This window comes from Bombyx mandarina, chromosome 19, assembly GCF_030267445.1.
Source record: "Bombyx mandarina strain Sakado chromosome 19, ASM3026744v2".
Classification (NCBI taxonomy): domain Eukaryota; kingdom Metazoa; phylum Arthropoda; class Insecta; order Lepidoptera; family Bombycidae; genus Bombyx; species Bombyx mandarina.
The window spans coordinates 12378121-12406038 of NC_143225.1; the positions used below are offsets into that span (position 1 = coordinate 12378121).

Here is a 27918-nt window from a genome sequence, read left to right on the forward strand (position 1 = left end):
AATATTTAAAATAATATTAATCATCTTTGCAACATTTACTTTTTATTTTTTACCAGTTACATTATCTGTCTTTTAAAGTAAGGTAAAATTATGTATTAATTTTGTTAATAGTAATCAAAACATAGGTAAACAAAAAAAAAACAAACAAACAAATTTACGCTCTTTTGACAGTATTTATTAGAAAAATACTGGTGATACCAAATGTTTACGCATATTAACTCAATTTCGAATATTTTTGGATGTTGTACACTTTTAATGCCAAAAGACGAATCATTTTGGCCCAAAACGTCACATAGGAGATTTCAAGTCAAGTCGCTATCAGACTACGCTATAGTATAGTGCAGCGGTCGGGGAACCGCGGTAAAATAACCCCAAATGGGGTAAAATGAAATTTTGGGGGGTAAAAATAAAACTTTTGTGATTAAAAAGTATATATTGAAGTGAAACTTGTTTAGAATTGTTGTGATTTCAAACTGGATGAAACGAAATGAAACGAAACGATTATTTTTAGGCTATTGCATAGATTTTATCGCGGGCTTTGAGCGCGGCGACTGAATCAAGAAATTCCGTAACGAAAATAACCTGTCATAGACACTGCGCCTTTTATGTAGTTCGCGTTCAACACATTCACACGTTGCGCTTGTGTAGTGTTTGTGAATAAGCGCGTGGTGTGACGTCACACTGCATGCGCATCAAGAAAAGTCTGCCCATTTCTCTCTCGCGCGGTCTAGCTTATGAGTGTGAAAGGGACAGTTAATGTTTTGCTTTTATTAATGTTTAATATAGCGTGGTCTATCCCGTCCCACAGGGGAGCAAGTGATGGCGGTCGGGTTCCCATATTACAGTGAGCACTCCGTGGACTCGCTGGTGCCCACTATGACGAATGGCTACGTCAATAACGTCTCGCCGTCGATGATTCAGACCTCGTGCTGTGTGCAGTCTGGGTTCAGGTAAGGATGAGCCAAAATCAACACCGATTGTTCTGTAGGATAGTGGGCTTGACTGACTTAGGGAAATTTTATATTGTGTGTTTGTTTTATGGGTGGACGAACTCACAGCCCACTTGGTGTTAAGTGGTTACTGGAGCCCATAGACATCTACAACGTAAATGCGCCGCCCACCTTAAGATATAAGTTCTAAGGTCTCAAGTATAGTTACAACGGCTGCCCCACCGTTCAAACTGAAACGCATTACTGCTTCACGGCAGAAATAGGCAGGGTGGTGGTACCTACCGGTGCGGACTCACAAGAGGTCCTACTACCAGTAAAAACCAGTGTGTTTATACAATGCTTTATTTTCCTTGTATTCCGGCTGGACGACGGCATCTAAGGGGGCTCAGGCCAAATGCATACGGGAACGTACTGTAGCCACATTCACACCGAACTATTTATTGAGTTGCGTGATGTCCCCATTTTACGATGACTGAACCACTTGTGGAGGCTTACGACAAAGGCAAGATCTTCCACCGAACGGGTGATATTGCTCGGTAGACCGACGGTCCGAATGTTGTTGTTCGGAATTTGTGTATATGCCAGCTTACCTTGAAAATGTCGTAAGCGAGATTCAGGTATCTATCAAATATCTTGCGTTGTATGATGGCTACCGCCACAGTGGAATGAACGATCTCACGACGCGCCCGGTGTTAAGGCTGAGAACACAACGAGAACTACGTTGCTTGCTAAACTTGATACTTTAGATCGAAGTCTCACCTGTATAATGGCAGCTATAGGTAGACTAGTGGTAACTACCCACGCGGGATCACCATACGCCCTTCTCCCAGTGTATTGGAGTGTTGTAGGTGAAATAAAAGAGAACTGTTCAAGTCGACAATTCGTGTAATACTGTTATAATTTAGTGTGTGCAGTTACAAATATAAGGTTAGGTGAGCTGCACACTACACCTCCCCCCTTTCTAAAAAAAAAAGATATTATTATATGATTCCTTTTTTTTTGTTTTTACTTAAACTAAATTACACAAAATATTATTAAATTTCATACTTTACTAACAAAAATCCAATAAAACAATATTTTAAGTTACAAACTTCTTTGTATTATTTTTATGAATGCTTTATTATCTTTATGCTTTATTATCCTTTAAAATTATCTACATCTAATGACCCCATTAAATCTAAACTAACTCTCTCAAAAGCAGTGGATGCCGTGGATGTGATAACCATTGGCTCCTTTGTATGTCTATTAGAATGCTTTTGAATCTGACAACTTTTACATGTCTTTACGTATTCTGTTACTTCATTGGTCATTCCTGGCCAATAATAATACTTCCTAATATTATTTAACATTCTGTTTACCCCCGCGTGGCCACTCGTGGGTAACAGGTGGAAGTCATTTAGGATCACAGTCTTTGTGTCTTTGTCAGTAATACTTGTCACATCTTTAATGACAAGTAACTTGGGAAAATCTTTCAAATGGCTTATTTCCTTTACAAAATTGTTTACAAGTCGTTCATAGCGTTTGCTTTTAATTATTACGAGCTCGTTTATTTTGATTTGCTTGCAAAAACGTTGTAATTCTCTCGTTAACACACTTACGGTAGACGATTGAGAAATTATAAAAATTGCTGATTTTTCAGGCACGAATTTGCAGTTACCATTATCACTAGTAAAATGTTTGAATTTTTCTATCTGTTTTAATGTATTTTTATTACAAAATAGAATCAATTCAACGCCGTCAATTGGTCGTTTGAGGATTTCCACTACTTTAGGTTGATCAGTCCTTGGAGTAGAGGATACCTCCGTAGTCATGTTATTATTGTCACAGTCAATACGTAACCTACGAGCCTGTGCTCTTGTCATGACCGATACTACATGCTGTTGCATTTCCTTTAAACTGTTGGATGTAATAGGTATCCGGCTCAATGCATCTGCAGCTGCGTTGTGCCGTCCTGAGACATAGCTGATTTCAAAATCGTACTCCTCAAGATATGATCTAAACTTAGTTAAACGGCTTGAAGGGTCGGTCATATTAAATAAGTAAATCAATGGCTTATGGTCAGTTTTTATATAAAACTTTTTCCCGTATAAATAAGGTCTAAAATGTCGAACTGCCCAAACAATAGCGAGTAATTCTAACTCAATCACAGGGTACCGCATCTCAGCTGGTTTCAAGTTACGGCTGGCATACGCGACTACCTTGCCATTGCTATTAGACAGCACGGCGCCTAATCCAAGTTTTGATGCGTCAGTTTGTAGCGTAAAAGTATTTTTGTCACTAAAGTCTGGATAGTCAAGTACAATCGGACTAATGAGTATATCTTTTAACTTATAAAATGATCTCTCGCATTCGTCACTCCACACAAACGGTACGTTTTTCTTACATAACGCATTCAGAGGATAAGCTATTTCTGCGAATTTTGGAATAAAGCGCCTATAATAGTTAGCGAATGCAACAAATCTCTTGACTTCGTCTACATTCTGTGGTACAGGGTATTTTTGCAGGCATGTCACCTTTGATGGTTCGGGAAATATACCTTCTGAAGTAATTTTGTGACCTAAATAAACTATTTCCTTACGCAAAAATTCACATTTTAATGGATTTAATTTCAAATTTACTGATTTGATGAGATTCTTGTTGTGCGTTTCAAGACAGTTACCTACCACAATACAGTCGTCTTGGTAGAGGAAACATGATTTATAATTTAACCCTGACATTGCTATAGTCATAAGACGTGCAAAGGCACTTGGGGATGTCTTTAATCCCATTGGACATCGTTTCATTTGATACTGCTTGTCTGTTGTGAATGCAGTATATTTTCTAGATTTTTCGTCTAATGACAGTTGATAATAACCTTGACTGAGATTTAATTTTGAAAAATAGATGTTATTTGATAGCGAATCTAGGACCTCAGTGATGTTAGGTAACGGAAACTTATCATCCTGTATCCTATTATTAAGTTGACGATAATCTACTACAAGTCTCCATTTCCTTTCTCCTGTCCTATCTGTCTTTTTAGGTACTAATAAAATAGGACTTGACCACTCTGAAATAGATTCCTCTATAATATCATTTTTAATCATCTCATCTATTTGTTTTTGTATCTCGCCTTTCAATGCTTTTGGCAATCGATAAGGCTTGACATATGATGGAGACGCGTTTTCCTTAAGTTGGATTGAATGCTCTATTAAATTAGTTGTTGTGAGCGTATCGCCTGGTAAGTGAAAAACATCTGCATACTTGGCACATATGTTCTCAATGCTTCTTTGCTCCTCTTTATTCAGATATGTATGTAGTTGCAAAGTAGTGAGCAAAGTTCTAACTCTATCAACCGACAAACAATCGTCATCAAACTTACAAACATAAAATTTATTTAGACAACTAATAGTTAATTCTGAAGTGTTTACATTAACCGAACTATCCGTTGTATTCAATATCCTAACAGGAATAAGTCCATTATGTGGCTTCGATATTACACCCGCTGTGTACACGCCTTTATAAATTTCCTTTGACAAAATGACGCAATCACAGTTTTGTGACGTCGGGATGTATTTGATGACATCGCAACGGGGTGGAATTGTAAACGTACTTTTATTAACATTAACACTAACAGACTCGTTTTGGGATTCTAAAGTCACTGTACCATCTTTGTAATTTAATACCGCGTTATATCGCTCGAAAAAATCCTGACCTAGTATACCTTCTGCGGCGCAATATAAATGCTCAAAAATGTAGAATTTCTGATGAAAATTCACATGATCAATTATAATATTTAAATAAATATATCCCATAGACTCTAAATTACCACTAATTCCTTTTATAATTATCTTATCATGTTTTACTAAATTCAATAAATTCTTATGTCGCGACAACCATTCATACTTAAGTACACATAAACTAGCTCCACTATCGATTAATAAATTAAGATCGATATTACTATTTTTAAGTTGACATTAATTACACAAAAATTACTATAACTAAAAATAGAATGAGTGCACTGTTTAGGTGCGAAAAACTCTAAGTTGTCATAATTATTTGCGTTATCGTTGCGCAAGTTGTCTTGGACATTAGACTCTTGCGTATTATGCTGTACACGCTGATTATTCATCGGCCGTCCGCGAAAATGCTGACGCTGGCGTTGATCGCCTGAGTGTTTATATAAATTATTAAATTAAAATTAAATTTATTATTAAATAAACGCGAATATCTCCTACCAAACTTTCGATGTCAGCATACTTAGCTTTAAGGCGCAGTTTTGCACTAGGTGAGAGACGTGTTTTTAATACGAAATCTATTAATTTAATTTTACTGTCATCATTGATGAGCGAACTATAAAAAAGAATACCATCGACAAGTTTATTTGTCACCTGCTCTTGGCCATTCATTACCGGCAACAGGGAAATTGCAGTCTTAATATCAAATGAGTCTGACATTTTTGTAGCACAATTAGAATATTCTATCATTCTGACATAATTTCCTTAAACTGAATATAAAGTAATTTCGCATGAACTTAATAATATCATATAAAATTTATATAATAAACAAAAACATTATAATAACAAAAAAAAATTACAATATCAGAACAAAAACTTACATTGCAGTAAGCACGTATTTACTGTCAACGTATATGTAGGTCATGACGTCTTACGTAGCATGGGTGAATGAACTCCTCAGCATTGGACTCGAACTGACTCCTAGCTGCTCCATCTCGGACCCGTACAATTTATCTCCCGGCGCCCTGCGTATCCTCTCATCATAAGGCTTGAGCATTCTCCCGGCTCCCGGCAGCAACACCCTTTTCTGTCTTTTTCTATTGTTCTCATCGCTTCATCTAAATCAATCTTCTGTGAGGGTTTATTTTTTTCTTCTTTTTTTTTTTCATTTTCGGTAATTTGAAAATCTTCTTTCCTCTTTTCGTCTTCACAAACTTCTATTCTTCATCATTGTATTTGTTCATAATTTATTCAGCTACTCTCGTAATTTATGTATGTTGCAAAATTTTAACTGCTGGCTAAGGGTCGCCATGTATTAGAGTGTTGTAGGTGAAATAAAAGAGAACTGTTCAAGTCGACAATTCGTGTAATACTGTTATAATTTAGTGTGTGCAGTTACAAATATAAGGTTAGGTGAGCTGCACACTACACCAGTCACCTGGGGTCGGCGCTTTCTCCTTCCACACTCTTCTATCATATACCATTTCTTCGCTCACTCCCCTCTTACACATATCGTCTTTCACGTAATCCATCCATTTTTTCTTAGGTCTGCCTCTTCCTCTAAAGCCTTCCACATTCATAGTTAAAACTCTCTTACCAACCTCATTTTCATTTCGTCTCATCACATGTCCATACCATCCCAAACGCGCACTTCTCAACTTCTCTGTCATAGGTGCCATTTTCAGACCGGTAATTGCGTAAAATGTAATGTTTGCGGTTTTTTTTTATTGCCTTTGTAGGCAGACGAGCATACGGCCCACCTGATGGTAAGTGGTCACCGTCGCTCATGGACGTCAGCAATGCCAGGGGCAGAGCCAAGCCGCTGCCTACCATAAAGTACTCTCCGCAAGCCTCGTTTGAAGAAGGACATGTCATAGCGCTCGAAAAACACCGTGGAGGGGAGTTCATTCCAAAGCCGGATGGTACGTGGCAAAAAGGATCTTTGGAAACGCACCGTCGATGAACGCAGCGGTTCCAGATAATATGGATGAACTCTGCTCCGATGGCGGGAGGTGCGATGATAAAAAGGAGATGAGGGGATCATCTCGAATTTTGATTTTTATTCATTCATCGTGGCACTTGTGACTGTCTAATAGGTGGTATTTCGTTACAAAAATTAGTACCCGCCCGCGAGATTCGAACTCCGGACCAGTCGTATCGCTCGATTGCAAAATCATTCTTAGTAGGGTAGATTGAGAAATAAGTTTTTTTTTCTTTTTATAAATAACTAGCGACCCACTCTCGCTTCGTTTCGGGAACTCTAATTTATCATATTGATTATGAAAATAAGATGGCAGATTTTGTTTCTACTTCTTGACGCTTGTCGTTATATTTTTGGTAATTCACACTATATCTTTATAGCCTATGTGCTATTCTTATGTGTCACTACATAGTATAAAACAAAATCGCTTTCTCTGTCCCTATATCCCTATGTATTCTTAAATCTTTAAAACTACGCAACGGATTTTGATGCGGTTTTTTTAATAGATAGAGTGATTGAAGAGGAAGGTTTATTTGTATACCTAATAACATCCATTAAATAGTGGAGAAATCAATAATAAATTACAGTTTCCGAAGCGAAGCGAGGGCGGGTCGCTAGTAACCTATATTATTGCAAAGTTTCATTAAAATCCATTAATTAGTTTTTGCGTAAAAGAAAGTGTGTGTATGTGTATTGTGTGCCTTATAAATAAAATAAAATAAAAAAAAGAACAAACATACATCCTTACAAACTTTCGCGTTTATAATATAAGTGAGATTAACAATTGTAGTTATACTCAATAAATTGGAAAAAAAATAACTAAAAGAAAATGATTAAATTTACAGCGGTGGTCCAATAATTCGTCTGACCAGCGGCATAGAAGTGGTCGGCATAATTGTGAGCAATGCCAAGAACGACGAGAACGCGTATTACCCGTACGTGAACATGGCGGTGCCGGCCACGGCCTTCAAGGACTCCGTGCAGAAGTTCATGATCAGCAAGGGTAGGTGCCTACCTTCGTAACTGATTTTAATAAGAAATAGGATGTTCTCTCTTTTTTTTTTTAAAGGGATTTTATGACCTGGTAATTAAGACCTTTAAGTGAAGTCTTGTTGTAATTTATATTTTATATAAAAATGATAATATGAAGTGAAATTAAATTAATGAATTTTTTTTATTGCTTAGCTGGGTGGAAGAGCTCACGGCCTACCTAATGTCAAATGGTCAACGTAGCCCATAGACATCTATAACGTAAATGCACCACACACCTTGAGATACGAGTTCTAAGGTCGTGAAGTCGTCGTGGCCTAACGGATAAGACGTCCGGTGCATTCGTGTTGAAGCGATGCACCGGTGTTCGAATCCCGCAGGCGGGTACCAATTTTTCTAATGAAATACGTACTCAACAAATGTTCACGACTGACTTCCACGGTGAAGGAATAACATCGTGTAATAAAAATGAAACCCGCAAAATTATAATTTGCGTAATTACTGGTGGTAGGACCTGTTGCGAGTCCGCACGGGTAGGTACCACCGCCCCGCCTATTTCTGCCGTGAAGCAGTAATGCGTTTCGGTTTGAAGGGTGGGGCAGCCGTTGTGACTATACTGAGACCTTAGAAGTATATCTCAAGGTGTGTGGAGCATTTACGTTGTAGATGTCTATGGGCTCCAGTAACCACTTAACATCAGGTGGGCTGTGAGCTCGTCCACTCAGCTAAGCAATAAAGGTCTCAGTTTTAACAGTACAACGGTTGCCCCACCTGTCAAACTGAAACGCATTGCTGCTTCACAGCCGATATAGGTAGGATTGTGGTACCAACCCGTGCGAACTCACAAGACGTCTTACCACCAGTAAACATTCTGTATTCAAAAATTTTTTAATTTTTTTTTTTTTAAAGAGGTTTTATGACCTGGTAACTACGACCGTTAGTTAGGTCATGTCTTATTTTAATTTACTTTCTTATATTTATGAAAAATGGTAATATGGAGGGAAATGAAATGAAGATGATTAATTTGGGACATTAATCAACTGTGATGAAATTAAATGAAATGGGATGAGATGATATGGGATGAAATATAATCTCAGTAAAATGGTGGTCGTTTACGGAGATTTTTTCAGTTGACTTTTTGGAGGGTCCCGTGAAGTTACGTCCAGCGGCTTTGTTTCATTTTCCCACATTTGTGCACTTTCACAGATATTAAACAGTTAACAAACCACCGTTATTACACATTTAAATCCGAAGAAACACTAAATAGACAAAATAAAACAAATCACACAAATTCACTCCTCGCGTTCCCGCCAAAAAGTCCTTAATTTTGTATTTGAAACGCTATATTGCCAACACTAAAATGTTATATTAAAAAATGGCGCCCTATTTAATAATTTCTGTTGTTGTTTAGTAATTTATATAAAATTTCGTTTTCAGATCCGAACAACCTTCAAAATTTGGAAAATCAAAGAGAAATCATTCAATCGCAATGGCGACTGTTGCCGTACCGCTCCAAAATATAAACCTAAACAATGCTCATATCCATTCTCATACGATAATATATTAAAAAAAAAAAAACATTTATTAAAATAATCATGAATACCAGTAGTTTCCGTGATTTCGTATATGTAGAAATTGCAATAGCTCGGAGGTACAGTACCCGGCGTTAAATATTGCACACCGTCCTATGAAAAGAGGATCGGTTATTTTAGGCTACGTATAATAGACGATGTGCAATAGATAACGTCGGGTACTGTAGTTTAGATTTCCCTGGAAAAAAAAATCTTTCTCACAAAATATAACGCTTTTGCATCCTAAATATTCCCTTTATACGGATCTCTGTAGTGAAAATGGGCAAGACCCGTGTTTATTGGTCCGTCTTTCGGCTATAAAAGTCGTGTGTATGTAGCTCAACTCATTTTGGTAATTCATATCCAAGAGGCATATTGTTGGATAAACCCTTTTTAAATATTTTTTTACGCAATAAATTTTGTACAGCTTTATTTATTTTATTTATTTATTTATTTATTAAGTTGCACCAACAAAGTGATCATCAATACAAAACATTGACCAATTGACAAAAGTTCATGGCAGATGTCACCTCAATTATAGGTGCAATCGACAGTGCATTAACAACAAAAATAAACAAAATTAAATTATATCATAATATATTTAGATGAAATAGATTCTAGAGCATAATATATAGCTTAGAACCTAGATCGGTATATAGGATACTTCTAAAGACCCGGGCAACGTCGGGTGTATCTGCTATGACCAATACGACAGTGTGTTGGTTGAATTTTTATAAAAACGAATATGCAAGTTGACGGGTCATTTAAGGACCAGTGTGACATAAAAAAAATCTTTGGCCCGGGAAAATCAACATATTTAATTTTGTTGTGAATTTGACGCTGGTAAAACCACGAGGCACACATGTTCGATCATTTTATTAATAAATACTTCTTTCAATAATTAATCAAGAAACCATAAAATTCATGACCTCAAGAAAATTTAAAACAAAAACCTCAAGAAACCGTGTTTATGTAGATGTCACGCAATGAATGAGATATTTGGATCAGATTCGTCGTAGATGAAGTAACATAATATGCCAGTCTTTAATTGTAATCGTAGATTTTAAGCGCGAAGAAGCTTATTAGAATTAATTGTTTTTTTTTTTACAAACAAACACATATTGTATAGTATTTTTTTAATATGTTAGCATGATCGCGTAGGTTCGGACATTATGTTTCCGCAGCCAATTTCCAAAATGTGCCAAAGTATTCATTTTTTAATTGTGAATGTGATATTTTTTATTTCTTTTAGCTACCGAATTTAATTTGATATAAAAATTTAGGTTAAGAACAACGTAAATTTTTTATATTTTTTTATTACTTGTAGTAAACTTTTGTGTATGACTTTTTCAATAAATGGTATAGTAAAATATTTGAATGTTTCAATTTTTTTTTTATTTCTTTGATGGGTGGACGAGCTCACAGCCCACCTGGTGTTAAGTTGTTACTGGAGCCCATAGACGAAAATGCGCCACCTACCTTGAGATATAAGTTCTAAGGTCTCAGTATAGTTACGACGGCTGTCCAACCCTTTAAAATCTTGGCCGTCGATTAAATAAATATGGAGTTTTTTTGTCTACTACCTACATAGTTCATACAGCGTTCCAGAGGACGCAGTTTCACGAGATGATAAGACCAAATTACAGCAACCACGTCTTGAGATCAGTTAGATCAATCAGTGGTTTTCAATTGCTAATACAAAAAATAATTCCGTTTTTTTAATTAAACTAATAGTTCCGTAACAAACAAAATCCATTAACGAAGCGAAAAGTGTTCGAGTTATTATAAAATTAAGAATGAAAACTATTTTAAGAAAATATATATTCTTAATTCGGTCTGCGTCTAGTTCTGATGTCTGTCATTCGGCTGAAGTTGAGTGCGGTATATAACTAGATAGAATAATTACATAGAAATGGCACGTAAAGGACAAGTCTCTATTCAGGAATCAGTGGAAAACGACGAAGAGTTCGAGAATTTCATCCGGGCACATTACGATCAGCTCATTTGTTAGTATAGAGAGAGAGAGAGAGAGAGAGAAAACATTATTGCACACCAAAACACAATTAACATCAGAAAACAGTCAACAAACAGATACGTTTGTACAATAGGCGGTCTTATCGCTAAAGGCGAGATCTCTTTCAGACAACCGTTTAATTACTCGAAATTCTGGACAGATAAAGATATAGCAGATATATTGCTGTGTACTATTGACAACACATTATTAAAGAAAATACATAGATACAATAAATATATATATATATATATATACCGTTAAACACAATATGAAATCACCATATGATTTATATTCCAATATACTTACATACACATCATAAATTAACAGTAAGGAGCATAACCAAACAAACAACACTAGGCGGATAGGTAATGTTCCTTTACCATTATATATATATATATGAAGTTGATGATTTTATCTATGCCTATATGTCTTGGTTGGGTTCGGTAGTGTCTACAAAGAGACCAGTCACGGTCCGAGACATCGTCTCATGACTTGCTTAATTCTTCAATTCTAACATTAAGTTTGACACCTCAAAGCTGGTACCAAGCCTCATCTCGCGAAGCCATCGTTCATTTTGCTTCAAAGGGTACCTTAGCCGTAAATCTTACTCTATTAAGACCTCTATTTTTTATCTCTCACTGTCCAAAGGCTCAGGCAATAGCTTATCGATAGAGAATGAGTGCAATTGTCTATAATATTCAATGCTTATTGAAATATATCGTAAATAAATAAAACATAAATACTAGGTATGGAAGTATACTCTGAGTTCTGTGGGTTCTGTCTGGCCACGGGCAACGCTATTAGGAAGGGGAAACTGGAAATCGGACAAGATCGAATCGCGATGGTCAAAGTAAGTAACTTTTTTCCGCACGGGTAGGTGCCACCGCCCCGCTTTTTTCTGCCGTGAAGCAGTAATGCGTTTCGGTTTGAAGGGTGGGGCAGCCGTTGTGACTATACTGAGACCTTAGAACTTATATCTCAAGGTGTGTGGCGCATTTACGTAGTAGATGTCTATGGGCTCCAGTAACCACTTAACACCAGGTGGGCTGTGAGCTCGTCCACAGGTCTAAGCAATAAAAAAAAAAATACACTAGACAATATTAAGATTTATTTTAATTGTATTATAGCTAAATTAAATGTGATAAACGGGAATACTTTACTAAAACTAAACTTTAAATAGGACAATTATTTTAATTAATTATTAAGTTTTAATTTTTACTGGTTGTAGGACCTCGCGTGAGTCCGTACGGGTAGGTACCACCACCCTGCCTATTTCTGCCGTGAAGCAATAATGCGTTTCGGTTTGAAGGGTGAGGCAGCCGTTGTAACTATACCGAGACCTTAGAACTCATATCTCAAGGTGGGTGGCGGCATTTACATTGTAGATGTCTATGGACTTCAGTAACCACTTAACAACAGGTGGGCTGTCAGCTCGTCCAACCATTTAAGCAATAAAAAAAATTTAAAATTGATTAAGGCAGACAATGAGTAGCTATTGCCAACCGCCGCTGTGAGAATGAAAGGTTCTAGAAAATGTTCTAATGCATTTACGTCAGTTTTATCGAGTCGATCAACATATTCTAGTCAATACATGATTTTTAATGTAGAACATTCAATTCATAAATCATCAATAGGTACAAATCTTCGACAAAAGTTACGTGAAGATATCATAAATACGTATCCCTATGAATAAAATTCGCGCAAACTTGCTCTGTTAGGATAACGCTTATTTGAAAGGTCAAAGAGCAACTGGTGATTGTATGTTATAATTTGGAAGAAAATATAACATGATTTAATACAATTTGCGAAATTTATAAAAATTTATAGCCTATGTAAACAGAAAAGCATACCTCACCAGAAAGTAGTAAGTGTGCTTATGGTCACTCATAGATGTTAGCAACACCACGCGTACATTAAAGCCGTTGCCTACCTACTGCTATTTACTTATTTTGTGGTAAAGAGCAAAATCTTCCGGTAGACTGACGACCCGAACTTTGATGTTCTGAACTTTTTTTATATGTAATCTTATCCTGAAAATATTGTAGCGAATATCGGGCATCTTTTCCTAATTACTAATAATTACTTTCACTTCCTAGGCCTTAGCCGATAACATCACTGCTTTATCAAGATTTAAAGATAAAAGTGAACCCGTATTTCTATTCATATTTGTAAGTTATTGCTTTTCTCTTTATCGGTGTTTTATATACGTGTTATATGATATAAACAACCTAATGTGATAATAAGCCCCGTTTATCTATGGAGAGCCTCAAAGCCTAGGGCAAATTTTTGTAGTCGTCGTGGCCTAAAGGATAAGACATCCGGTGCATTCGTATCGAGCGATGCACCACCGGTTCGAATCCCGCAGGCGGGTACCAATTTTTCTAATGAAATGCGTACTCAACAAATGTTCTCGATTGACTTCCACGGTGAAGTAATAACATCGTGTAATAAAAATCAAACCCGTAAAATTATAATTTGTGTAATTACTGGTGGTAAGACCGCTTGTGAGTTCGCACGGGTAAGTACCACCACCCTGCCTATTTCAACCGTGAAGCAGTAATGCGTTTCAGTTTGAAGAGTGGGACAGCCGTTGTAACTATACTGAGACCTTAGAACTCATGTCTCAAGGTGGGTGGCGGCATTTACGTTGTAGATATCTATGGGCTCCGGTAACCATTTAACACCAGCTGGGCTGTGAGCTCGTTTACCTATCTATGCAGAAAAAAAGGAAACTACTCACTAAAATATAAACCTTATGCGCATAAATTAACGACTTCCATCTTGTACTCAAAATAAACCGTACAACACCTGCCTAAAGATGATTTAATCTATTAACAATCCCGTTTCTTCTATAGAAAGGCAAATTAACAAGAGCAATGTTTGGCGCCAACGGAATAGAGCTGTGCCGTATCATAGAGGAAGAGATGGGGCTCATGCAGCGGGAAATAGACACGGAAATCGTGAGGAAGAAGCAAGAGATCACGGAATTATTGCCCGAGGAATCTGTTTGTATTAAATACATACTTTTAGCTTTCCTTCATTATGAAACTGTAGTGTTAGTATCACAAGTTATCCTATTTCATTGCTTGTTCTAATTCACTACTAAACTTGGTAATTTATCCCTTAACTAAATCAAAATGAATAAATGAGGTTGACAGCTCATGTCACACAAGCCTTAGAAGACGGTTGGTAATTTCTTATCTATCGCATAGATAGGTGGACGAACTCACAGCCCACCTGGTGTTAATTGGTTACCGGAGTCCATAGATATCTACAAAGTAAATGCCGCCACCCACCTTGAGATATGAGTTCTAAGGTCTCAGTATAGTTACAACGGCTGCCCCACCCTTCAAACTGAAACGCATTCCTGCTTTACGGCTGAAATAGGCAGGGTGACGGTACCTGCCCGTACGGACTCACAATACATCCTACCACCAGTATTACGACATTAACAGGAGCTTGACTATAGCCCTGACATTGCTGACGTCCATAAGTCACGGTAATCGCTCACTACCAGTGTGCTTAGTGCGAGTTTTTTAACGTTCTCGATAGCGTAAAAGTTAACTCATTTGTATGGAGTTGGAAAGTTTGCGTACGTTTGCCGCTAGGGGCGCTGTTCCAACTGCTCACAAATTTGAGTTAACTTTTACGCTATCGAGAACTTTAAAAAACTCGCACTAAGCACACTGGTCGGCCATGTACTCGTCCGGCTATAAAGACAATAAAAGGGCATGCGCTTAATATAATAATTAAATTTAAATTGATATTAATATATCTATACATATAAAAATGAATTGCTGTTCGTTAGCCTCGCTAAAACCAGAGAACGGCTGGAGCGATTTGGCTAATTTTGACCTTGAATTATTTGTGGAAGTCCAGAGAAAGTTTAAAAGGTAGATAAATATGAAAATGCTCGGAATTAAATAAAAATAACAATTTTGATTTCCCTTTGACGTGTCCCCCGTCGGATGGATTCCTTTTGTTTGTTTTAAATTTATTTTATACAAAAGTTTAGGTCTTCTATTTATCGATTGAGGCACTACGAAGTCTGCCGGGTCAGCTAGTCTATATCTATACTAATATTATAAAGAGGAAAGATTTGTTTGTTTGTTTGTTTCGAATAGGCTCCGAAACTACTGGACCGATTTGAAGAATTCTTTTTCCATTAGATGCCGACATTGTCCCTGATGAACATAGGCTACTTTTTTTTATTTATTTTTTGGTTTCATGTGTGTTTTAATGTTTCCGAAGCGAAGCGAGGGCGGGTCGCTAGTAAATAATAAATTTATTTTAATGTTCATTTCGAAGGCGAAGATCCAAGAGGATTTGAGATTGGAAGAAGAGTACAAAGAGGCCACAGAAAGACTACGTGTCTTAACTCTAGCGGCACGCAAGAAGCGTGTTGCGGAACGCATGGCGAGGCATGTGAAGAGGTTCAATTTCATCCTATTTTGGCCGCACTGCCATCAAGCACATTATGATCTATACGAAAAATGGGATATGATAAGTAAGTTTCGTTTTTTTTAAGTACCCCATCAAAAACAGTATGCTTAGGTTTTTGGGAACATTTACTACTTGTTGGTCGCGCGGTTTCACCGGACCTCAAATTGCCTTTATAAAATCAACAAACACCTGTTTTTTTCCCGTATAATACGAATACAGTTGTCGGCAGGCTTGTCAACCAAAAGACCCTAACGCATATGTACATATATATAGATAACACACAATTGTATCATAATTTATTCTAAGAGCTATTTCTTTAACATTTTTATTTACTTTTTCTTTAAAATTTCTTTTTCAACGGTAGGTAGCGGCTTGGCTCTGCTCCTGGCATTGCTGAAGTTCATGGGCGACGGTAACCACTCACCATCAGGTGGGCCGAATGCTCGTCTGCCTACACGAGCAATAAAAAAAGGAAAAACATATATTTTTATAGCTTTGTGTTTCAAAAATGTCTACTCGTTTTCTTGCAAAGCAAGGTGATAAGTAATAATATTCCGTGCCTGAACTAAAACATTTCGCGGAAGAGCCGCAGCCGAGAGGAGTCCAGGAGCCGCGGGTTGCTGACCACTGAACTAATAGCTCATATCACTCGTCGATTCATAGAACAACTATTTCAAAGATCATGTTAACTGTTTGTCTAAAATGGCCGCATTTTCATTGCCTATCTTATAAGTCTGAAGCATTTTATGCTGTAGCGAAAAACAACAGTTGATCGGAAGTCTGCTTACAGACTAACTCGATCGATGTATTGTATTCTTCCGATCTAGTAGTAGTTTCATTCGCAAAATAGCTGCTCTTGAGTTGATTGGTCTCCTTCGGAGGCGCTCGGGCAGCTGTTAGCAAATCCCACCCCTCCTGGAACGTGCTCGCCCACCTGTCCTGATGAAACTGAAAAGGCCTCCGGGCTATCAGTACATAATCCTTCAACCATAAATATATATCTATATACTAATATATAACACTACAGTAGTTTTTACTGATGTTCCGTTATAACTACTGAACCGTGCATCCGATTGACTTGAAACTTGGTATCCATGTAGAAAATACGTGTACTTAATGGATAGGCTAATACTTATATGAGTGTTGGACTCCCTACACCAGTTGCGGGGGCGTTAATGATGAGAATCTTTGTGGGGGTGAGAAATAATAATGTTAATGTTAAATGCCCAGCGAAGCGGACCGGTACAGCTAGTGTATATATTTTATGATGAGTCGTGGATGTAATAAACTTCTTCTACAGCGTCTGACTGTTCGCCGAGCTGTCCATGAGGCCACATAAACTTTCTTCTTTTTCTTCTTCTTCTTAGTCGCCTACTTCATTGCTGAAGGTCGTGTCCCTGAAAGGCCTTCGTGGCTCTTTGTGGCTCCTTACAAAGAGCCACATTAACTTTACGTAATCGTAACGCCTAAAATAATAATAGTATGACAATAAAAACGCGTCATTGAAAGTAAAGTAAAAGTAGTTGACATATCAATTAATATATTTCTTAGATATTCAGGTTGCAGCTAAAGAGACGTTTAAATTGACCGAAGCAGGCGTCAAGGAAGCCCTGTATATGAGCGACGTGGACCCGAACGAGGCGTGTCTCCACGCGCTCATGAACGGGGAGGCTATGGTGGTGCTCTTCAAGATGTTCGATACGGACAACAGGGATTTTGTCAGTTAGTACTTTTTTTTATTAGAGCTTTAGATAAAATAGATGTTAGAGCATATATAGCTTAGAACCTAGATCGATATATAGGATACTTCTAACAAACATCATGACCCGGGCAACGTAGGGTGTATCTGCTATGATAAATACGACAGTGTGTTCGTTGATTTTTTATAAAAACGAATATGCAGGTTGACAGTTCATTTATGAATGTTAAGTGGTTACTGGAGCCCATAGACATCCACAACGTAAATGCGCCACCCGCCTTGAGATATAAGTTCTAAGGTCTCAAGTATAGTTACAACGGCTGCCCCGCCCTTCAAACCGAAACGCATTATTGCTTCACGGCAGAAATAGGCAGGGTGATGGTACCTACCCGTGCGGACTCACAAGAGGTCCTAGTTGGTAGAATTCGTTTTGTAATTTCTATTTGCTCCGGTAACCATTTTACACCAAAATGGCCGTGAACGTTTTCGTCCATCTAGAGAAAATAAACGTATTTTCAAGAAAATTTTAAACAAGACACATAAATCTTCAAAACTTCACATAAAAACTACAAAAAAAGTATCCGAACTATTTGGAGTTTTATGTGGCTAATTATTCCTATTTTTTACTAAATGGTGGTAAGGTAGAGTTGGTAGACCTTTTGCATTGGTATGTACTAGGAATATTTAATTAATAATAATCAAAAGTTATTCTAGGTTTACTGCTCGGGGCGATTATTATTTTTTTCTTATGGCCAATTAATTAATTTAATTCAGTCAAGCAAATCAGTTTTACTCTAGTGAATTATTGAACTTATCGAAACAGAACTTTTGCGTTACGCTCTATACGAAGAGATTCCTGAGCCGAAGGAGGACGTACCACCGGAGAAACAAATTCCTCCAATACCAGCCTTTGAAAGATACGCGACCATCAGTAAAACAGCGCGAGAAGTGCGTCGGGACAGATACGAAGCTAAGATGCAGAAATTGGTAAATAGCTACTGAACTAAATTACTAAATAGCTTTAGGCAGTGGCTTGGCTAGCGGTAGGCAGCGGCTTGGCTAGCGGTAGGCAGCGGCTTGGCTAGCGGTAGGCAGCGGCTTGGCTCTGCCCTTGGCATTGCTGAAGTCCATGGGCGACGGTAACCACTCACCATCAGGTGGGCCGTATGCTCGTCTGCCTAAAAAGGCAATAAAAAAAAATTAAAAAAAATCTATTCGATAACTTTTTTTTTTTTTTTATTGCCTTTGTAGGCAGACGGGCATACGGCCCACCTGATGGTGAGTGGTTACCGTCGCCCATGGACTTCAGCAATGCCAGGGGCAGAGCCAAGCCGCTGCCTACCTACTGTGAATCGGTTTTTCATAGCATAACGGTGATACGCGTCTGTGTCTTTCCAGCAAATCTTTGGTAGTTGTAGGAGTATTCCCACTCCGACGCCTGTAGTTTCTGTCATTGCAACTAACCCTGGTCATATATACATTTAAGCGTGAAGAAAAAGCAGACAGGGATAGATTGGCAGCAGAACAGGCTCGTTTAGCAAGAGAAGCAGAAGAGGAGAGACAGAGGATCGAGAAGCAACGACAGGACGAAGAGAGAATGGCAAGAATACAAGCTGGGGTAATATAAGATCATACTTGTCGCATTATTCATTTCAACATTTTTTTCGAAAGGAGGCTACTTAACGCGAAGTGAGATGTAAGAGACAACACCATCAAACACCAATCAATGCTTAAACTAAATAAAAACAGCTGTTGAAAGTATAGTTGCCAACGGCTCCCCGCCCTTCAAACCGAAGCGCATTTACTGCTTCACGGCAGAAATAGGCTGGGTGGTGGTACCTACCCGTGCGGACTCACAAGAGGTTCTGCCACCAGTAAAAATTCAACTCCCATATACCATATCCGCGCGGCGGGTAAAAAATAAAAAATAAAAAAATCAATAACTGAATTTATATTGTTGCTGTAAACAAGTTACGACCAGATTTTTTTTCTTACTGTTGAGGTTTTTATGAATTGTTAAGAAATTGAGGTTTGCACCCAATCTAAGCCGATAGCGATGTAATCGTCCGCGGTCACTGGTCGCAAGCGATACTTCTTAATTAGTGAACTATTTTATCTTAAAGTTTTATTATCAACGGTCAATTACATCATCAAAAAATCTGCTGTTCAAAATGTGGATTACATTTGCTCAGCCCCTAAAGAAATAAGATGACAATGTTTAGTTCAGAACAAAATTTTATATGGTATCGTACAAATTCCAACATTTACTAGCATTTAAATATATTGCTGAAAGTAATAACTCTTTGCAAATTGAAATAAGTGCGTTTATAGAAGGCCTTATAGCTTGTATACTCATAAAAACTTAAAGTTTGGAGGTTTCCTTATAATAACTAATTATGGAATAATGATAAATTTGAAAGCTATAAGTATATCAGTTATTACTGAAAATGGGTTACGGATGACCCGAAACAACCATTGTCACATTTACACAATATTTAGATTATATTTATATACTAGCGACCCCACCGCCCCCCCTCGCTTCGCTGCGGAAACATTAAATTTTATTATTGATAGTTGAGTCCCGCGATGTTACTTGCGGTTATTGTCGTACCGCGGGTGAAGCCGCGGGGCGAAGCTAGTCTAAAAAAAGTAGCGTAAGTTACTCCTTATATCATCAGCACTGACAGTGAAAGTCCCGTCAAAATCGGTCCAGCCGTTCCAGAGATTAGCCGGAACAAACACACACACAGACAGATAGACAGACAGACAAAAATGTTATTTTGGTGTATGTACCGTATATATATTCATATGCATGTAGTAAAAAGCGGTTATATTACAAACAGACACTCCAATTTTATTTATATGTATAGATGTATAGATTAGGTTTCTCTGTTGTTTTGTTGTTGACAAGAAATTTGGCAGTTTTAATTATAATATGTGATCCTGCTTCACAGTTGCCAGCTGATCCTGAGCCGGAAGAAGGCGAGGAAACAGAAGGAGAAGAGAAAGCAGAAACTGTAACTACTGAAGAAGTTCAGGTAAGGCATATTTCTTTGGTTACATTCGATTTTTGTACAGAAGTCGTGAAGTGTGACCACCTGGAAGAGCCTCCTATACTACTTTCTGAGGTTGAATATGCAATACAAAAACTTAAGTACAAGGTGGTTGGTCCGGATGGCGTGTCGGCAGCGAAGCTTCAAAGTCTCGGTTCAGAAGGGATAAACATTATCCATCAGATATGTACCAAGATCTGGAAAACAGGCCAATGGCCCAGTGATTGGACAAAATCTGCAATAGTACCACTTCATAAGAAGGGCTCCACAGCGAAGTGTGAAAACTACCGAACTCTGTCGCTCATGTCCCACGCGAGTAAAATACTCCTTTGCATAATAAACAGCAGACTATCAGCTTTCATAGACCACCAGATACCGAGAGAACAAGCTGGTTTTGTAGCTGGAAAAGGGACTCGCGAGCAAATTTTTAACGTCCGAGTACTAATTGAGAAATTTCGCGAGTTTAACAAGCCTCTGGTGCTATGCTTTATAGATTATGCGAAGGCGTTTGACTGTGTTCAGTGGAGTAGCATGTTTGGTGTGTTAATTGATATGGGCGTTCCTTCTCATCTCACACTGCTGATACGGAATCTGTACCTTGATGGCTCTTGCTTCGTGAAACTGGATAATCGAAGATCTAAACCCTTCCATACAGAACGTGGAGTGCGTCAGGGCTGCATTCTGTCACCCAAATTATTTAATATCTACGGCGAATATATAATGAGAAGAGCACTTGAAGGCTGGAACAGCGGTATTTCCGTGAGCGGAGAAAAACACTCATGAACCTGAGATACGCTGACGACGCTACCATGCTTGCATCAGATGAAGAGGAAATGGCAATTCTGCTGAACCGTGTGGAGGAAAAAAGTGCTAAACTCGGTCTTAAAATCAACCACTCCAAGACCAAAATAATGATAATAGATAGAGTGCAATTTCTTCCACGTTCTGATGCACTCAGTGGTTACGAGAAAGTAGTGGAATTCATATATCTTGGTTCGCAAATAACATCCGAGGGTGGCTGCACGGGGGAGATACGCCGAAGATCCGGTATGGCTAAAAGTGCGATGACCAATCTCGAGAAGATCTGGAAAAATCGTAGCATCCGATATTAAACCAAAATGCGCTTGGTGCGGGCACTGATCTATCCCATATTCCTCTACGGGGCGGAGACATGGTGCATAAAAAGCCGGGATATCAAAAAGATCGATGCCTTTGAAATGTGGGTGTGGCGGAGGATGCTACGAATACCGTGGACTGCCATGAGAACAAACGAGTCCATTCTAAGGCAGCTAGACATCCGAAAAAGGCTCTCTTCCATCTGCCGGGAATGTGTTATGAGCTTCTTCGGACACATCATGCGGTCTCCCAGACATGAATGAGAGAAGCTCATAATTACGGGTTGCATAGAGGGCAAGCGCGCTGTGGGCAGAACACCAGCTAGATGGTCAGATCCAGCAAGAGAAGCATTCGGTGGTAGTCTGTACCATGCAGTCCATGCCACCCACGGTCCAGCACACTGGAAGTACGTCGCATGTGGTCGCGATCCTCAGTGGTGAGGGAACGATATAGAAGATACAAGAAAGAAGTCGTACCACCTTCCTGCCTATTTATTTTGGGAAGTACATAGTTGTGGTATTGTTTGGGAATTCACTTGTTATTGTGGGCTTTAATAATTGCTTAATATCAAACTAAACCAAGACTGCAGATGATGATGGAAGCCGAGGTTAATGTTACGCCGAAACATCAGCAGAAATGTTTTCCGAAAGTTATAAAATGCAATAGTGATGATGAATGAATTTAAGTGTATTTTTAGTGGATTTCAATACCCCTCCAACATTCATTAACAATTGAAATAACAAAAAGTAACTACATTTTAGATATGATCCTACATGTGTGAAATGCACACATAATAATAACCAAATAAAATTTACATCAACCAATCTTGCTACAGTTACGTTGGATGGTGAATAAATACATTGACAAGATTTGCGTTAATATAAATAAAACAATGTAAATATAAAGCAATTTATGAACTTCTTTTAAAAGTTTTCTCTGATAAAAAATTTATTTGTTGAAACCTTTTTTTTTTAATACATTGGACTTCGTTAATACGACTTTGTGATGCTAGAATTTTAATGCAGATAGTTTTACAGCCCGAAGAGAAAGTCGAAGAAGAGGAAGAATTCCATTCTGATGTATCCTTTGAAGGAGAAGAGTACATACCTCCGGGAGGCATGCTGGTGCCAGGGCTGTATGCGCCACTTAACGAGATGGCGAAAGCAAATGGAATAGCGTACTTCTACCCCAAGGTCCAACAGCTTTTACTTGACCACAATACCTCACTGTAGCTTCTGCCCCCAACTTCTAGGACTGTACACCTGCTGTCCCAACCGTCAAATAAGAAAGCATGACTGCTTTTTTTCCTACCTAAGCTGATGGCTTTGAGAGGCCATTTCAGCGTAACCCTTATAAGTAGGTGAGCTCACGGGGCTCAAACCTGACGACGTTGCTAACACTAACCCTAGCAAAAGCAGTGCTTCGCAGAAACCACCGGATCGGAAACGCGACTCACTGCGAAGATTGTCGCTGAGACTCACTGAGATTAAGACGTCTGTAGTAATGACGTAGTCTGTAGAAATGAAACAGAACAGTGGTTCCTCCTACCTGACTCGCGACCATCACCAGTAAACGAGTGATGTACGTACGTAGCTTCCGGTATACTCACAGATCCAAATCTGCTAGCAATGTTTTGGTAATTGTGGCGTGATCGACGGTTTTACTATTGCTGACAAAGGCAGAAGACCATACAGCCAATTTCATGACGTGGCAATCATTATTCATGAACATCAGCAAGCTTAGGATGAGTTTTCAAGTTGTTGGGACCAGCATGACGGTACCGACGACACTCTTGGCATTACTGACGTCATCACCTGGGCCCTATGCTCGTCGATCCTTGAGCGCAATAAAATGAAATAGAGCTCGCAACTCGTGGAATCATAATCCAGAACACAATTGGCATAGAGGACATAATAATTATAATATAATCTTTGTAACATACCGATTTATTCAATTAGGTCGTTCAAGAAGTGTCGGAAATTGAATCCGAACATCTTCCCCCGCACGTACTGGTCATGTTCAGCGTGGACAAGAGACAAGACGTGCAGGACGTCATGAATCAGTACGCGGACGAGATACTCGCTGTTAGTAATTTTTTGGACACGTTCGTGCCTTCGCCCGCTGTAGCTTGTAACTTAACACTTTCGCTGCGGGCTTTTTGTCAAAGCTCTTTAACCGTCGTGTATAAGGCTAAAAGCAATCTTGACGGCTCTTTGACGGAAATGAGTGCCAAAACGGTGCTTCGTTCATAAAAACATACCTCTCTCCTTCATCGTTCCCTTACTGCTGAGGATCACACGTGACTTTACTCCACGGTGTTCGGTCATGGGTGGCATGGACCCCAAGTTATAGACCACTACCAACCTCTTTCCTAACTAGATCTGCCCAATTGGCTGATGTTCTGCCCACGACCCGCTTGCCTTCTATGCGACCCGAAATTATGAGCTTCTCTAATTCGTGTTTGGGAGACAGACCACTTACCAATAATTATTAGTCGGCTCTTAAAATATTTCTCTAAAAAGGAACCAAACTTAACTGAACCTGAAAGAAGTGACCTAAAGAAACCAGATAAAACAAAAGTACTATTTTTATTTAATATAAATAAGGCATTACATAAAATAATGTATTATTATTGTTTAATTGTTTATTATGAAAAATCTTCTGTCTTCTTCTTCTATATAAATAAAAAAGAATTGCTGTTCGTTAATCTCGCTAAAACTCGAGAATGGCTGGACCGATTTAGCTAATTTTGGTCTTGAATTATTTGTGGAAGTCCAGAGAAGGTTTAAAAGGTAGACAAATATGAAAAAGCTCCGAATTAAATAAAAATAACAATTTTGTTTTCCCTTTGATGTGTCCCCCGTTGGACGGATTCCTTTTTTTTGTTTTAAGTTTATTTTATACAAAAGTTTAGGTCTTTTATTTATCGATTGAGGCACTATGAAGTCTGTCGGGTCAGCTAGTCTTGAATATGATTTTGCAGACGGGCGTCTTCGTCGGCGATGATCCATTCACGGCAGAGCACATCGCATATACAATCAAACAATACGACAAAATGGAGCGACTCAGGAGACAGTACGAATGATTAAATATTTATATACATTTTAAGTCACTGGTGGTAGGACGTCCTGTGAGTCCGCACGGGTAGGTACCCACCGCCTTGCCCATTTCAGCCGTGAAGCAGTAATGCGTTTCAGTTAGAAGGGCGGAGCAGCCGTTAGAACAGCAGACCTTAGAACTCATATCTCATATAAAATATTAGATGATTCTGCGTGGGATATTTTGTGAATTACAGAATAATAGTAATAAGCCCATCGAGGTACCTGCAGTCAATGATCTGGAGCACTGCATTTCATACATATATATTATGTATAATGCATCGTATGTATACATCATTGAAATGAATTATTTATCAAGAGTGACGTTTATTCTCTCAGTAATGATTCAAGAAGAGATACTTTGCGAACCTCTGAATGCTATTTTCCAAGCCTATTGCGATAATAGCATTACGATCTGAATAGTTTTAAAGAAATATCGCGCAGTTTCTAATTTTGTTGCACCTACAAAAATAATTTCTTAAAACCATGTTAGAGCTGGTTTTAAAAGGGATTAGACAAAGAGGACTGTGTAATACCTTTTTTTCCTACCTAAGCTGATAGCCTTGAGAGGCTATTTCAGCGTAACCATAACTAGTAGGTGAGCTCACGGGGCTCAACCTGACGATGTTGCTAACACGAACCCTAGCACGAGCCGTGCTTCGCAGAATCTACCACCGGATCGGAAACGTGACCTACCGAGAAGATCCGGCGAGAAACTCAGTGGGCTGTGTCTGTGGGTTAATTTGCTCGTCGAGCCCTTCGTCGCAAGCGACGGGTTCGACGAGAACGATGACCGGTGCTTGAGGTACCTAAAAGCACCGTTAATGGATCGGGAGGATCCGAAATTAAGTGTTTTGGGCGACGTCGACTGCTTTCCATTCTATCCGCAGGATCGGGAATATGTAATACCAGTAACACCACCTTCCACAGTAAAGATAGACTGGCACTGATGGTCTCGCGCAAACGCAGTCTCCCGCTGCTCCAGCTTGCGGGTTTGAATCCGTGCTACATCAGCGCTGACGCTGAGTCTGGTGAAAGGGACTGTCTCGCTCTCTTCCCGGTTGGATACGGAGATGACTACGTGGAAGTCCAGAGTATCAAAGAAGAGTCGGTTGCGGTGAGTGAGGGGTTTTTATTTAACGTTTTTTTTTATTGCTTAATTGGTTACTGGAGCCCATAGACATCCACAACGTAAATGCGCCACCCACCTTGAGATATAAGTTCTAAGGTCTCAAGTATAGTCACAACGGCTGCCCCACCCTTCAAACCGAAACGCATTACTGCTTCACGACAGAAATAGGCAGGGTGGTGGTACTCACCCGCGCGGACTCAAGAGGTCCTACCACGTATGTGAGGGCTCCGTCATTGAGATCTAAAATTGGTCATGATGATAAACGATGACTAAAATAAAATCAATAAATATGAATAAGTCCAAATAAAACTATTGAATGTTTCTTTTTGTGCGTTTCTCAATATATATTTTTTTATAAAATTTAATGAAAAATTTTTTTTATCGTTTAACAACTTTGACTATGTACCAGTTATTCAGACTAGCCTCAAATAAAACCTCTGTTTCGCTTAAAGTGAAGAATCAGACTTACAATTGTATTCTTGTAGGAGGCTGAACTGGAACTACAACCAACCGAAGCGGAGGTAAGCAATTGAAAAAAAATACATAGTCTAAATGAGAATGTTGTTCTTATATAGTAACACTAGCGACCCGCCCTCGCTTCGCTTCGGAAACTGTAATTTATTATTGATTTCTCCACTATTTAATGGATGTTATTATACATATAAACCTTCCTCTTCAATCACTCATCTATTAAAAAAAACCGCATCAAAATCCGTTGCGTAGTTTTAAAGATTTAAGCATACATAGGGACAGAGAAAGCGACTTTGTTTTATACTATGTAGTGATTGATGATTTAAAGTACTAAACTATGCTATATATATATATACGTATCTATATACTAATATATAAATTACAGTGGTTTTTACGGATGTTCCGGTATAATAATTATATGAAAAAATATTATATGAATGTTGGACTCCCTACACTAGTTGCGGGGGCGTTAATGATGAGAATCTTTGTGGGGGTGAGAAATAATAATGTTAATTTAAATGCCCAGCTAAGCGGACGGGTACAGCTAGTTTTTTTTATGTAGTTATTTATTATTATTGATTGACTCTGTTTTTTCCAGGTCGAAGTCGTAGAACAGCAAAAAGAAGCAGATGAAGACGCTGATGATGAAGACGACTGAATAACGCTATCTTAAGTTCGCTTTAATAACCTAAAAGAGCAATAAAGCATGATTCGAAATACACTTTAAGTACTTATATTTTGACCATAATTACTGACACGTTCAAATATCCTCCTCCATGCGTCGTATTCCTTATTGCTGAGGGTCGTGACCATCCTTTTGTATCACCTTCGCATGCACGATCTTTCTCCATCCATTCTTGTTTCTGGCGGTGTGGAGGGCGTTGTGAAACGTGGAATCAAGAGAGGTGCGGATCTGGTCGGACCAACGTATTGGGCTGCGCCCCCGAGGTCTTTTCCCATCTACCTTACCAGTCACGATGAGCCTCTCGAGATTGCTACCATCCTTCCGTGCAATGTGACCGAAGTGCTCAAGGACTCTGAGAAGACACTCGGAGGACAGCCGCAAGGAAATTTTCAGTTCTTGCAAAATTGATACGTTGGTCCGAAATGCTGTCCACGGAATACGCAGCATCTTTCTCCAGCACCACATCTCAAAGAAGTCAATGCGCCTGCGGTCTGCAGATTTCAGTGACCAGGTCTCAGCAACATACGAAAAAATCGAGAAGACTAGAGTCCGTACCAGATCCCTCCAGACTTTTCCGAGCTGAGTCATGGCACTCTTGGCCATACCAATTCTCCGGCGCACTTCCTTCTCGCACGAGCCATTGTTACTGATGTTGGAATATTCTATATATTCGTTCAAATTTACTAACATATTATAGCTGTTATAGCATACATAAAAACGCATTGAAAAGCGACGCGTTTTAAATTTGGCACTTTTTTATAACTTTTCTTTGCTCCCTCGGTGTACTTTCAAAATAAATCTCACAAAATTGCATTTCGATTTACTCAGTCAATCGTGTCGTACCATTTCGTGCTATCTTCAGAGAGATTCGAAGAATTCATCAGATCCTTTACAACTACTCTTGTGAAAGGTTTTCAGGTTTGAGAGGAAGAAAGTTTGAAATATTTTTCGGAAAATCGGTAATACGATTATTAACCTATGTTATTAGTGACTGGCGTTTTA

The 27918-nt window shown here is 38.7% G+C and overlaps 2 protein-coding genes across 2 annotated transcripts in view; both read left to right on the forward strand.

Moving 5' to 3' along the window:
- The window catches only part of LOC114240486 (peroxisomal leader peptide-processing protease), a 37257-nt gene extending 26680 nt beyond the window's left edge, over window positions 1-10577 (forward strand). The window contains exons 9-11 of the mRNA XM_028171059.2: window positions 809-950; window positions 7490-7647; window positions 9072-10577. Of these exons, the coding sequence (XP_028026860.2) occupies window positions 809-950; window positions 7490-7647; window positions 9072-9157 (386 nt within the window). The 3' untranslated portion in view covers window positions 9158-10577. The remainder of the gene's footprint in view (window positions 1-808; window positions 951-7489; window positions 7648-9071) is intronic.
- A 1250-nt stretch (window positions 10578-11827) lies between these two features.
- On the forward strand, window positions 11828-26950 carry LOC114240060 (uncharacterized). The gene is made up of 14 exons (XM_028170505.2): window positions 11828-12069; window positions 13316-13387; window positions 14075-14224; window positions 15528-15726; window positions 17214-17384; window positions 18185-18348; window positions 18848-18979; window positions 20316-20399; window positions 22568-22723; window positions 23489-23614; window positions 24514-24605; window positions 25559-25745; window positions 26246-26281; window positions 26830-26950. Exons 1-14 carry the CDS (start codon window positions 11968-11970, stop codon window positions 26887-26889), a joined length of 1731 nt encoding a protein of 576 aa, XP_028026306.2. The 5' UTR covers window positions 11828-11967; the 3' UTR covers window positions 26890-26950.
- The last annotated feature ends 968 nt before the right edge of the window (window positions 26951-27918 follow it).